At 40.2% G+C, this 13,306-nt stretch overlaps 1 protein-coding gene across 4 annotated transcripts in view; it reads right to left on the minus strand.

The window, feature by feature from the left end:
• Nucleotides 1-9,410: 9,410 nt before the first annotated feature.
• The window catches only part of LOC134224404 (uncharacterized), an 81,136-nt gene continuing 77,240 nt past the window's right edge, over nucleotides 9,411-13,306 (minus strand). For all 4 annotated transcript variants that reach the window (XM_062703734.1, XM_062703732.1, XM_062703731.1 and 1 more), the window contains exons 4-6: nucleotides 12,911-13,289; nucleotides 12,198-12,815; nucleotides 9,411-10,279 (exon numbers count right to left, since the gene is read on the minus strand). In XM_062703734.1, the coding sequence (XP_062559718.1) occupies nucleotides 10,062-10,279; nucleotides 12,198-12,815; nucleotides 12,911-13,289 (1,215 nt within the window). In that variant the 3' untranslated portion in view covers nucleotides 9,411-10,061. The remainder of the gene's footprint in view (nucleotides 10,280-12,197; nucleotides 12,816-12,910; nucleotides 13,290-13,306) is intronic.

Consider the following 13,306-nt stretch of genomic DNA (forward strand, 5'->3'; position numbering starts at 1 on the left):
CGGCCCTTTGGGAATCGCTCCTTTGTTCTTCGCTGGACCCGGGGTTTTGAGCGGTTGAGTTGATGAAGCTTCCGGATTCGGACGTAACGGATACAGCAGCGGCGCTGGAAGACTTTCAGCGGCACCAGTTGACCCTTCTGCATGTGGCGCGCTTTGTGGTACGCTTATCGGTCGCTCTGCTACCAATTCCTGCTGCCTCACTGGAATCTCGGGATGTTTTAACGGACTCGTCTGGAATTCGACTATGTTCATCGCTGACACGGAGTTGGTGGTATCCACGGCTACAGCCTCGCTTTGGTTGAGTGTTGTGAGAGGCAGCGTCGAGACGGCCGCTCTGTTGTCATCAGCTGGACCTATGGCGCCTTCTATATGACCTGCATTCTCACCAATCCACTTCCTTACCTTGTCGATGTTAGCGTGTTTACTAATTTTTGACCGGCGACTCGCAGTCTCCTCCCGGGCGTCGCATTCGGCCTCCAGAAGTTTATATTTTTCTTCCAAAAATCTCCTCTCCATATCCATTTGCTCCTTCAATTTCTCAAACTGCAACGCAACCCGTGCGGACCTTACGGATGACGTTGTCTGCTTACTGCTTACCTCGATGAAGCATAAACGGCAGCTCCACGCGCGCTCTGCTACTGAGCTTGTAACCCCCGCACACGTTTGGTGCCACCACGAGTCACAGGTGTCACACTGCACTAAGTCGCCTGCACGATCCGGCCGATCGCAGTTGACGCAACTGGACTGCCCGGGGACGACGGGAGTTTTCGGGGTATTCGTACCGTTAGGCGCACTATCCATGGTGATTTTGTAGATTTTTTCTAAAGTTTGTTCCCACAAGTCGAACTACCCATAGGTCGATTTTCTTCGAGCAAACGAAAACACCTTTAGTTTTGGTGTAACATAAGCTTTAGCTGTAAGTTTTATTGACGATTAGTTTAAGAATAATTTATAAGTTCAATTTGTACTCACAAAAAATCGTATTCGTGTATAATTTTTGGATAATTCGATTGTAATAGGTTTAAGCACACTTTTCCTGCATGATACAGCACAAATTAGGTTAGGTATCAACAATCTCATATACAACTTACGAAATGTAACTATTTACAATAGTCGTAGGATCAATAATTATGTTTTCAACTTTAGAGTTAAGTTATTTCATAAGGATTCACATATTAGCTGTAAGATATAATAGTAGATAATAATAAAGTTCACTTTTTTCTAAATTAATACCACCTTATCTGAAGCACGCTTGACTGGTTTTTGTTAATATTCAACAATAGCCTCTGTTGATCGTGTGACATCCTGGGTCTCATCTCTCCCGTCTCTGTCATCGTGACAGCTGGTCTGACGGCCAGTGAGAACCGTGCGCGACTGACCCTTAACAGTGTTACCAGAACCATCACCAATCGTAATCCAGAAGAAATCCTACTGGATTCTTTCCAGTATTGTTAAGCAACACCCTTGGGAATCTGTGAAAAATACCCTTTAAAATCCATGGAGGATTTGCTTTAGAATCTCTCGTTGATTTGCTCCGGAATATCTCCGTTGATTTTAAGATTGATTTAGGAATTCCTTGACAAATCAGAATCCATCGGAGATTTGCTTCGTAATCCTTTGAAGATTTAATTCGGAGTCTCTCGACGTTTTGCAAATGATCTGCGCTGGGATCTCTACACGATAAGGAATCCGGCTAACGATGAGCTTCGAAATCCCGCGAAGAATTGTTTCAGAATCATTCGACGTTTCGTTTCGGAATACATCGACGGATTGCTTAAGAATTTCTCATAGATTTTGTTCAGAGTCCCTTAACGAATTTTTTTTTGGAACCATTCGACGTTTTGCTTCGAAATCCTTTGATTATTTGCATCGGAATCCCTCAAAGATTTTCTTCAACATCCTTGGGGGATTCCCTTCGGGATCGCTGGAGGATTCTTTTCGAAATAACTGAAGGATTAATTCGGAGTCACTCGACGATTTGCTTCGAAGTCCTTCGACGGATTGCTTCGGAATCCTTCGACGATATGCGTTTTCATCCCTGGAACATTGCTCATGAAATACTTGGAACCATCATATTGAAATTCCTGGAGGGTTTTCGACGAAATCCCTGGAATATTCCCCTTCAAATTCTTGAAATATTCCCGTCGAAATTCTTGGTGGATTCCCTTCATGATCCCTAGAGGCTCCCATCGGTATTCTTGAAATCCCTGTCGAAATATCTAGAGATTCTCATCGGAGTCCCTGGAACATTCCAGTCAGGATCACTAAAGGATTCTCATCAGAATTCTTGGAAGATTCTCGGCGGAATCCATGGAAAGTTGCACTATTTTTTTTCATTTGAGATAGATAGAATATTTATGAAGTATGCAAATATATTGCGCATAAGCCCCAAAATTTTATTCCCACCTTTGGGTTTCCGCGACGAGCACTCATCGCCAGACTCGGCGACAAGGAGATAGTCGTCAAGTTGGTACTCTTGATTTTTTGACAACTGATGTCGATTGGTTGTGTGAGTGCACCGGTGTCAAAAAATAAAGCTTTTAGCTGAAAATTTAATTGTCAAATGCACATTTTGACAGTAATATAGATGCATGAGTAAATAAAATGTGTAAATGCTCTATCGCGAAAGCAGTTGCTGAAGACAAGTGTCAATGATTTCAGTGACGAAACGAAAAGTTTCAATGCAAAAAGCAGTATCCACTGCCTGACGCTAGTCGATCGCAATTAAACATAGACTGTGAGTTGTGCTCTACACGTGCACACGTGCACGTGCTTGAGAAAAGAGAATAATATGAATGAGTGTGATTGATCCGCAATTGCCTTAGGTGGATGGACTGCATTTGTCACATTACCGCTGATAATTTGATGAGGTGTTAAAATGTTCGAGAATTTTTGAAAAGAAGGTCAATTTCGAGAAAAAATATAAAGGGGCTGTAGCCCCCCCCTTAGGCATCGGGGGTAGTTACGCCAATGATTTTATTTGAACATTAATCTACAAAACTCAACTTCTACGTCAGCTAAGGGCTATTAAATATAGTATGATGCATGCGTTCCTTTTATGGATTAAGAAATTTCGAATACTATCACAAATTTTAATGCGGTTTTCACATTTGTTCTAAGGAGCTGGAAGGGAAACCTTCCGCATGACATACCAATACCAATATGGATTTTATTTATATTTTTGAAAATAGTTGTTCCTAACTATGGCGACGATTGGTACATCCACCCTATATGAGTATATGAAAATATGAAAATATTTTTAAAAAAATTAATATATACTAAGTTTGAAAATATGTAATAATATACTATCATATGTTTGAGAATATTAAAATATTAAAATACAAAAATTGAAAAAAGTGTAAGTATATAAAAACATGAAAATACTGAGATATGAAAACATGATGAAATGAAAATATAGAAATATTAAAATTGTCAAAATATGGAAGCCAAGTTACAACTCTAGGTAAAAAAATCAGGAATTTACGAACGAATTCATAACGGAATTTCCAAAGAAACTCCTAATTTATTACTCGGGACTTGCGATCAACAGTTGTGATTGTTTTTGGCTACTCAAAGTTTCGATACGTGTTAAAATGGAATAGAAATTACATATCCTGGAAGTTATTGTCCTTGTATATATCGGCTGATTGTTTGGATATACTGTAGATCACCAAAACTTTCTTTGACTTCAGATATACTGCTACTGAAACGCTTTTTTCGTCACATAAATTTTCTATGTATATATACTCAACCATGAGTATTATATCTCTTGAAGAGTCAACGGATGCTGGAAGACAGGTTTTGATTTTATTGTCTTCTTGCACAGAATCTGCGATCTTCACTTTCAAAGTAGCGTTTCTTGTCACTCAATGCCTCGAAATATGTTTAAAACTATTCACCACATCTAATGGAAGGTGGAAAATACCGTTAAATTGTTCTGGAATAGTCTGAGTAATGCAAACCGTTTTTGAGTTTGTGACTTACGATCAACAGTTGACAGTGGTTTTACATCTCCTGGAAGTATAACATGCATCGCCAGCTGGTATAGATGTTCTGGGTCATCCAAACTATCTTTGAGGCGCAATCAACAGTGGTAGCAGTGGTTATTTTCATTACTCAAACTTTTGATACGTACCGTGACCTGCCCTAATTCCGCACATCGCCTAATACCGTGGTTTTCATAAAAAATCAGAACCTGGCTATCATGGATATCACATTATTTGGTGAAATGTTCAAACGTAATATGTTTGAACATTTCACCAAATAATACGATGTCCATGATAGCCAGGTTCTGATTATTGATGAAAACCACGGTATTAGGAGATGCGCGGAATTAGGGCAGGTCACGGTATTCATCTATATCCATTGCACCCAGGATATCCCAAAACCATCATACCGTGCCGTTTGGTCTTCTGGAACTTGTAATGGACATGGTTGAATACATATCCATCGTAGTCGCGCCTTTCCCGCCATCGGCCAGCAGTCGTCCCGGCCCTACGCTTGAGATGGGAGACGGGATCTTCCTAACTCCTTCTACAGGCAAGTATAGTTCATCACCGAGAATTTCGCACCCTGATTTTTCCAACGTTTCCAGCGTTTCTCCAGCCAAATTCCAGCCTTTGCATTTTGTATTTTGCAGTCAACAATATACTACAAAACGATGTACGCGTTCCAGGACGCACGAGTGCCACAAGCACAGAGGAAGCCCCTAATCCACTCAACACAGTCGTGCCCTTTCTGCCTACGATCATCAGCCGTCCTGGTCCTGTGTTTGGGATTGGAAACGGGGGCTTCCGCACTCCTCTTTCTGGCAAGTATCAACCATCAATGAACGCTTTTCTGTCTGAAAGTTCTCCGGTTTTTAGTGAAACCGTGGATGATTCCACTCTCCCGTCCGAACTGCCGTTTAACTACACGTCTAGGATCCAAATAATCAACCGTTCACCGGGATGCACGCCTGCTAGCTCAATAGAAGCCCTCAATCCGCTCATTGCAGTCGAGCCACTCCAGCCAGCGCTCCGCAGTCATCCCGGTCCTGTAATTGAGTCTGGCACGGAGGGCTTCCAAACCGTTATTGCAAGCAAGTACAATATCGTCCCGAAACAATTCTCTTCCGGTAACATATGTTACTTCCAGTATCCAGCCAGTAGACGCTGATTCCAACCCCGAGCAGCCTGCCATATCATCCAACGTTTCTAACAATTGCCTGCCGGTCAGAGGATCCATTTCGTCTGGTGAATTACCTGCTCATGCCTTGCGCATCTACTACCAGAATGTGCGCGGCCTCCGTACTAAGGTGGACTCTTTCTTTCTGGCTGCTAGTGAATGTGACTACGACGTAATTGTTTTGACGGAAACTTGGCTAGACGAACAAATCCTCGGCATACAGCTATTCGGTCCTAAGTTTGCTGTTTACCGTACAGATCGTAATTCAGCTAACAGTACTAAGTCTCGCGGAGGAGGAGTCTTGATAGCAGTCTCAACACGCTGGAATAGCTACGTTGACTCTACATTGACAAGCATAGCATTGGAGCAGTTATGGATTAGAATTTCTACGGTCGATCGATTGGTTAGCATAGGAGTATTATATCTACCTCCAGACCGGCGTAGCGACATAAATTGCATTCGGGATCACATGAACTCTTTTTGCTCTATTAGTTTCAACCTGGACTTCAATGACTTCGTCTTGCAACTAGGAGACTATAATCAACCGAACTTGGAATGGGTTGCATCGGAAGACGGGTTTATGCATGTGAACCCTCAATCTGTTTTGCCCACCAGTAGCTCCGCATTGGTAGATGGTTTTTCGTTCAATGGCTTGACTCAGCTTAATGGAGTGCCTAACAGAAATTGTCGGGTTCTGGATCTCGTCCTCGCCAACGATGCAGCTAAATCTACTTGCACCGTTTCCGAAGCCATCGAACCTCTCATCTACCTGGATGCTGACCATCCCGCTCTGGACATAGTCGTTAACCTTCCGGGCCTGTTTACGTTTGACGATGCTTCTGACGTGCAATGTACGACTACCGCCGAGCTGATTATGATAGTATTTATGATGCTATCTCATGTATTGACTGGTCACCCATAGAGATTGACGTCTGTGTAGATGATGCACGCTTAAAATCAATAACACAGAGATGTGTTTGCATCACACAAAACGGACCTAATGCGGAACATCCCCTAGATGAGCGATAGTTACACAGCCACAAAAATAGCTCGTGTGGTTTTATTGAAGCTTGGATTTCAATATTTTCAACAGTATTTGGTTCCTTATGAAACAAGGAATCTGTACAAACGTTTACATGTTGAAAAGGACCGTTATCACGACCGTACGAGGCATTTTTGTGCCTGTGTAACTGTCGCTCATCTAGGGGATGTTCCACATTAGGTCCGTTTTGTGTGATGCAAACACATCTCTGTGTTATTGATTTTAAGCGTGTGCTGTTAATTATTTCACTCGCCAAATTCATCGTATAATTGCGGAGCACGTGCCCCTGTGTCGTCCGAAGCCTAAGCCTCCCTGGTCGAACAGTCGTCTACGTCGGCTAAAGCGAAGTAGGGCAAAAGCATTGCGACAGTACTGCAAGAATCGCACGCTGATTACGAAGCAGGAGTTCAACCGTTCCAGTACTGCATATCGTGTATACAATCGATTCCTTTATCGTAGAAACCCCAAACGTTTTTGGTCGTTTGTTAACTCCAAACGAAAGGAAGTTGGTCTGCCTTCATGCTTGCATCTGGGTGAAGAAATCGCCAGTTCAGAGCTGGAAAAATGTAATTTGTTCGTTCGACATTTCCTAAGTACATTCAATGCCACCAGGGCCACCGCCGATCAAATAGCTGTTGCAAATCAGTTCACGCCTAGAAATGTTTTAGATTTACATGCGTTTATAATCGATGAGCAGACCGTTCTGTCAGCCATCAGAAAATTGAAAAGCTCGTACATTGCCGGCCTTCTGTGCTCAAGAATTGTTCGAACTCGCTGACTACCCACTTAGCTAGGATTTTCATACTGTCGCTCCAGGAGGAAAAGTTTCCTGATGAATGGAAGATGTCGCACATGTTTCCCGTTTACAAAAAGGCGACGAAAGCAATGTACAAAATTACCGAGGCATCACATCCCTATGTTCTTGCTCCAAAGTATTCGAGATAATCATGAATGACGTTTTATTCAGTGTCAGTAAAGCGTACATCTCTACTGCACAGCACGGCTTCTATCCAAAGCGATCTGTAGAAACGAATTTAATAGAGTTCGTTTCGCTGTGTGTTCGTACCATGGACTCCGGTGGTCAAGTTAATGCAGTTTACACGGATTTGAAAGCAGCGTTCGACCGCGTCGACCATGGAATATTGCTTGCAAAGTTAGAACAACTTGGAGTTAGTCGCCATCTAGTGTGCTGGTTCAAATCATATCTGTTGAACCGTTTGCTTTCTGTGAAAATCGGTTCTTCACAGTCTGAATACTTCTCCAATACTTCTGGTGTACCACAACGAAGTAGATTCGTGCGTTATGCACTTCGGCACCTTCCATGAAGAGATCCCGCTCATCTTCCCGCATATGAGGATCGATGTAGACTACTTGGTATTGACACTCTTCAAATGAGAAGGAATAGATCGCAGATTGCCTTCGTGGCCAAAATCGTGACTGGTGAAATTGACTCTCCGGAACTTCTCATGAGGTTAAATCTTTATGCTCCGGAACGAACAATGCGCAAGGAATGTAATTGCGCTGAAAAATGCTAAAAACAAGCGACAAAAGAGAATAGCGATAACTCTTTGTCCCCATCTGCAGAGGATAAAGACATTGTTGCGTTCCATTTTATTTGCAACAAACATGGAGAGGTAATTGTTGTGAACTTTTCAAAATGCGATCACTTGTTTATTTTAGAAGTAAAACGCAAATCATGTCAACAGATGGTTAAGTTTATGTCTAATCTATGATAACTGATACTAATTTAACCAAAAACATCATCGGAAACCGACTACTTCTCAAAATGCGTGGCAGGCGATAATTGTCCTATTCTGTTGCAGTTTGGGACAAACGCTTATTGCGAGTTGAGTTTGTCCCAACATTTACAAGAGAGGATAATGTCGTTCTCATTGGCAATGTTGTTATTTTACATTCCTTGACAATGCGTCAACGAGATTTCCTGCACCTTTCTCCGCGTAATCGAATGTATGGCATGAATGAAACTTTCCGTGCTGCTGTCGCTGCTTTTAACAACATTTATAGGCTATTTGATTTTAACTTACCATTGACCACTTTTTTAAGAAGATTGTAATCATTTAATGTATACTTGTTTAAATTTACTATATTCATTAACCCTTAAAGGCGCAAGGCGATTTTTTTAGAAATCGTCGGAAGTATTTTTAGCGTAAACTACCATTAAAATTATTAACATTAAACGTATTTTCGGTTTGTTGTTTTAAAACAACATTGCGCATTTAAGGGTTAAGACCACCAAATGTCAGATGAATCTATACAACAAACATAAACATATCCAAGCTTCTAGTGACGAAAAAAGCTAGTCGTGGTTGTAGATCACAAGTTCTGAACTCAAGGACATATTCTCGAGCTGCACAAGTCAGGCAACCAGATGCAGCAACTTGAATGCTATGTGTAATATGTATGCTGCTAGGGTTGTAAAACCCGGGATATTATTAGGTTTAAAACCATTTTACCATGTCACTTGATCATCACGAATATGTTATGAACATAGCTGAATACATATCCAAGCTTGGAATGACGAAAAAGCTAATGTCGTGGCCGTGGATCACAAGCACTCAAGGACAGTCTGGATGACACAGGATATCTCAAAACTATCTTACCATGTCCCTTGATCTCCAGGAATATGCTATGGATATGGTTGTATACATCTAAAAAAAGCTAGTGTCACGGCTGTAGATAGCATGTTCTGAACTCAAGGACATTTCGGATAACCCAAAACCATCTTATCATGTCTCTAGATAATCACGAATATGTTATTAACATAGTTGAATACATATCCAAGCTTGGAATGACGAAAAAAGATAGTGTGGTGGTTGTACATAACATGTTCTGGACTCAAAAACGGTTTGCATGACCCAGGATTTCCCAAAACCATCTGACCATGTCTCTTGATCTTCAGGAATATGTTTTGGATATGGTTGAATACATATCCATGCTTGAAATGAAGAAAAAGCTCGCATGGTAACTGTAGATCGCAAGTTGTGGAGTCAAGGACAGTTAGCGCAGCCCAAAAAGTATTTTTAACTTGTTTTGTCATTTCTCCATCTCCAACATATCAAATTTACTGAAATTGATACATACAGATTCAATGTGACGAGTTCTGTTCAGAATTAAAGCACTAATTAAATGGGTTGTTCTTTGTATCTACAATTTGTTAACTAATGAAACTCAACGACTAAAATCATTTTTTTATCGAACAATTTATTAGAATAAAACCAGATAGTGTTTATTAAATTTAACATAAGCACATATAATAATAATTAACTTTTCGAACGTAGGAAACGGCAGAAATGTAAACTTTTACGTTTGATGGGCATGTCTAACAGTATCCTATTGTTGTAGATATCTTTCAAGCAATTACTTACTTATTATAGAAAAACGGATTTGAAGCATACCTTCAACTTATATATTTTTAAATAAATGAGGGAATATCTATTTTAGATCATTACTTTCAAGACAATACTATTAATCGTGAGAATAAAAAATTGGTTTCGAATATGTAACAACTTTTTGTGTGAAATATGAATAACAAGGAATCAATCAGTTTCGACTCGTTTGTGATACATCTTCGGCCTTTAGCACATCAAATAAAAATCAAAACAGATCAACGATATTTAAATCTAAAAATATATCAACGATGTGATCGTTTGTCTCTTTTATCTTTTGTTTTCTTACTAGGATTCTGTTTGCGTTGTACGCAAATGACGCTAATGCTTGTAGCAAATATTTGAAAATAATTTCTGTATTTACTTAAAACAGTAGGTATCTATCATTACACTGGCTGTTCAATTATTGCCGGTCAAATTGCCGCAAATTGGACCACGAATCTGACTTAGATGGTTTTTTCGCCGATATGATTTTCGTTGGCGGCCACTGCCGCCAATGTTGCGAGCGCAAAAAGTGCGTCTGCCTCAGGCACCAGGTTCTCCGATGAACTGACATCCCGACGGGTGATGCTTTCCTTGCGGGCCTTCCGCTTGCGACTGCCGACAATTTTCTCCATCTGCTCGACGGCAGGTACGCGAGGCTTGATTGTTGACTTGAATTTACCTGTGAATAGTATAGTATTTCAGTATTTAAGCAGTTGGTTTCAGATAACAAAACATAATATATGGGGGGTATCCCGTAAACCAGGGTAGATCACTTTTGCGAAGTGTGTTACGGTGTAAGATCTACTAAACCGAGCTCTAGCCTAATCCATTTTTCGAGCTAGGGCAGGTAGAATGTGGTAATTCAGGGATTCATCGTATTTAGTTCTCTATACCAATAGCAATTTCTAAAGTATAACAAAATTAACGTTACCCTGCTGCAGATGGTTGAAAGAGTTAAATTCCTCTTGGTTGAGGCTAAACTGTATGCATAAAAAACAACTTTTCTAGCAATGAGTTTAAAAAAAACCTCGGAGCCTTTAGCTTGACTGACAAATTCTCTAGATTGAAATGATTTGAAAGATAGAGCTAAATACCGAGTTTGGTGCTATACTTGTGATATTCTAGGAGCAAGACAAGGATATGGCTAGGACTCTGATGCATGACCACATAACATTATAGCCGGTGAAGTTCTAGTTGGAATGTAGACCCATTGAAGATGAAGATGAGATTATACCATGGTTGATAGGGTGGTTCAAATTAGTATGGGATTTTTTTTTTCAATTTTTTGATGGGCCGCCATCTTATTTGGTTCTAATTGATACCCTGATGCTGTGGACAAAATTTCAGCCAAATCGGTCAACGCTTGGGCGGTGCTAAACTCGTTGGAAGTTTGTATGAAAAAATGTATGCAGAAACATCCAAAAACAGTAAATTGCAGTTGGACGGTACAACTTACGATGAAGAACTATGATACTCATTCAGATCTTGAAGAATTTAATACAGAAAATTATGCAGAAAACCGCGAGAAGATTAGAGTTTTCCCGGTTAAATTATTTGCATTTCTCTGAAGTGGGGTTTCAGCATAACATCCAACACACTGCAACACACTGTTTTTGGATGTTTCTGCCTTAAATCGTTTTGTCTAATGCCGTTTGACAAAAGTCATTTTGCTTAATGGTTGCTTCTATTCATTCCATTTTGTTAGAATTGTACAGAATGACCATTACGCTAAACGGCATTAGAACGTTATAAAAATGGGTAACGAACGAATCAAGTAAGTCGGAGCCTTTTGCTTCGATCGCTTTGTATGTGGAATATCGCGTGTATCTCCGTTTGAGAAACCAATTTATCATTCTTCATTTGCGTAAATTTTAAAAGTGTCCTCAGTTCTTTATTTACAGAAGCCCATCTTTTCTATATGATTCGTTAACTTATAACGTTTTTTTTTTAATTAAATCTCAGTCTGTTTGAGGGACGAGGGACCAACCAACATTTATTTCGTGAACTTCTACCAGCTCAGAATTATATTCTCAATGAACAAGATTTATATTTATAAACCATCCTGCTTCACTAAAGTACTGTTATAGTGCCATTGTATATTCATTTGAAAGATGATTATAATGAAGCGCAATGGCACAGGTAATCATTTGTCCTAACACAAAGTGATCAACATTCTATTCGACGTCTAGAGAAACTTTATTCAAAGTCCAGAGAAGGACATGGATGATTCTTTGTTTTCAAATTTTAAATTAATTATCATGTACCATGACCTGCCCTAATACCGCGCATCGCCTAATACCGTGGTTTTCATTAAAAATCAGAACCTGGCTACCATGGACATCACATTATTTTACATATTATGTTTGAACATTTCACCAAATAATGTGATGTCCATGATAGCCAGGTTCAGATTTTTATGAAAATCACGGTATTAGGCGATGCGCGGAATTAGGGCAGGTCACAGTAATCATTTATTAGAAAGATTATGAAATTGCGGTATAGGAACATGATTTCCTTACTTCATATTATCCCTTACTGTTAGTCCATAACTAAAAGAGGTTGTAATAGCATTCGAAATCCCTTTAATTATGGCTTACCTTTGATTTTCTTTTTCTTCTTAGTATCTTTCTTCTTTGTCAGATACTCATCCAGATCCAAACAAGGAAGTTCATTGATTTTTTTGTCCAAATCAAAGTCCGAAGCGTCGAAATGCTTCGGTTCACTTTTCACAACGATATTTGGTTCATCGTACGACGCGTTGCAACCAGAGTAGTTCGAATCAAATAAACCATTTCGTTGGTTTATTGGATCGTCGAAGACTTGATCCGGAATAATTGAAGGTGGGCTGCTCTCTTCAGCAGTTGGCGCTATTGGTTGTTCTTCTCGAACCACAGTGGCACTTCTCGAAGCCTTCTTTGAAGCCGAGCTCAGTCTCGTGTGTGTCATGAATTCCTTATATCGTTTCCCCTTGCATGCTCGCGCAGTCTTTCTTGTATAGTCTTCATCATAGTACTCGTAGTGAATAGAATCAAAAGCTCTCTTAAACCGTTTACTATCATAGGCACTCAACTCACGATTTGTATCGTTCGGACGTTTGGAATAAAAATGATTTTTCATGTTGATGCATGGCTCCGTCACAATATTAGGTTCGGGTGAACTAATATCCAGCGTTGCACGCTCCTGTTTCATTTCACTGAAGTCGCAGCTCAAAGAATCTATATAAAAGGTATTTCATATATCCCATTATTCCCATGATTCCAAATAACTAGACTCGTAATATGAACATGCTATAAGGGTGTATAAGACTTACCATTTTGATTGATTTTTCCTTCGTATGTATCAGTCATAAGGCTGTTCAGACCACCCATTTGTGCTTCATCAGCCAACTTAAAGACACCCATCTCCAAATCCTTCTGCTTCTGGCTCACCACGGTTTGTGATTCATTGTAAGTATAATTATTATCACCGGCAATGAAATCACCGGTTGTGATGTTTGTGCGTTGATCCGTGTCCAGTTGTCCTTCGTACTTTGTTTCGACTGTTTCGTACAATCCCCCATCTTCGAATTCGTACTCAGAACCAAGTTCCAGTTCTGTTTTCACCGGTCGGATTCCCTGCGGCCGAAGTGGTGGGGCAGGCAACTTGTACCATTTGAAGTCAGGGTGAGCAGTGAAGAATGCATCTTTATACTGCAAATAAGTTGAGA

Source organism: Armigeres subalbatus, chromosome 3 (assembly GCF_024139115.2).
Source record: "Armigeres subalbatus isolate Guangzhou_Male chromosome 3, GZ_Asu_2, whole genome shotgun sequence".
Lineage (NCBI taxonomy): Eukaryota > Metazoa > Arthropoda > Insecta > Diptera > Culicidae > Armigeres > Armigeres subalbatus.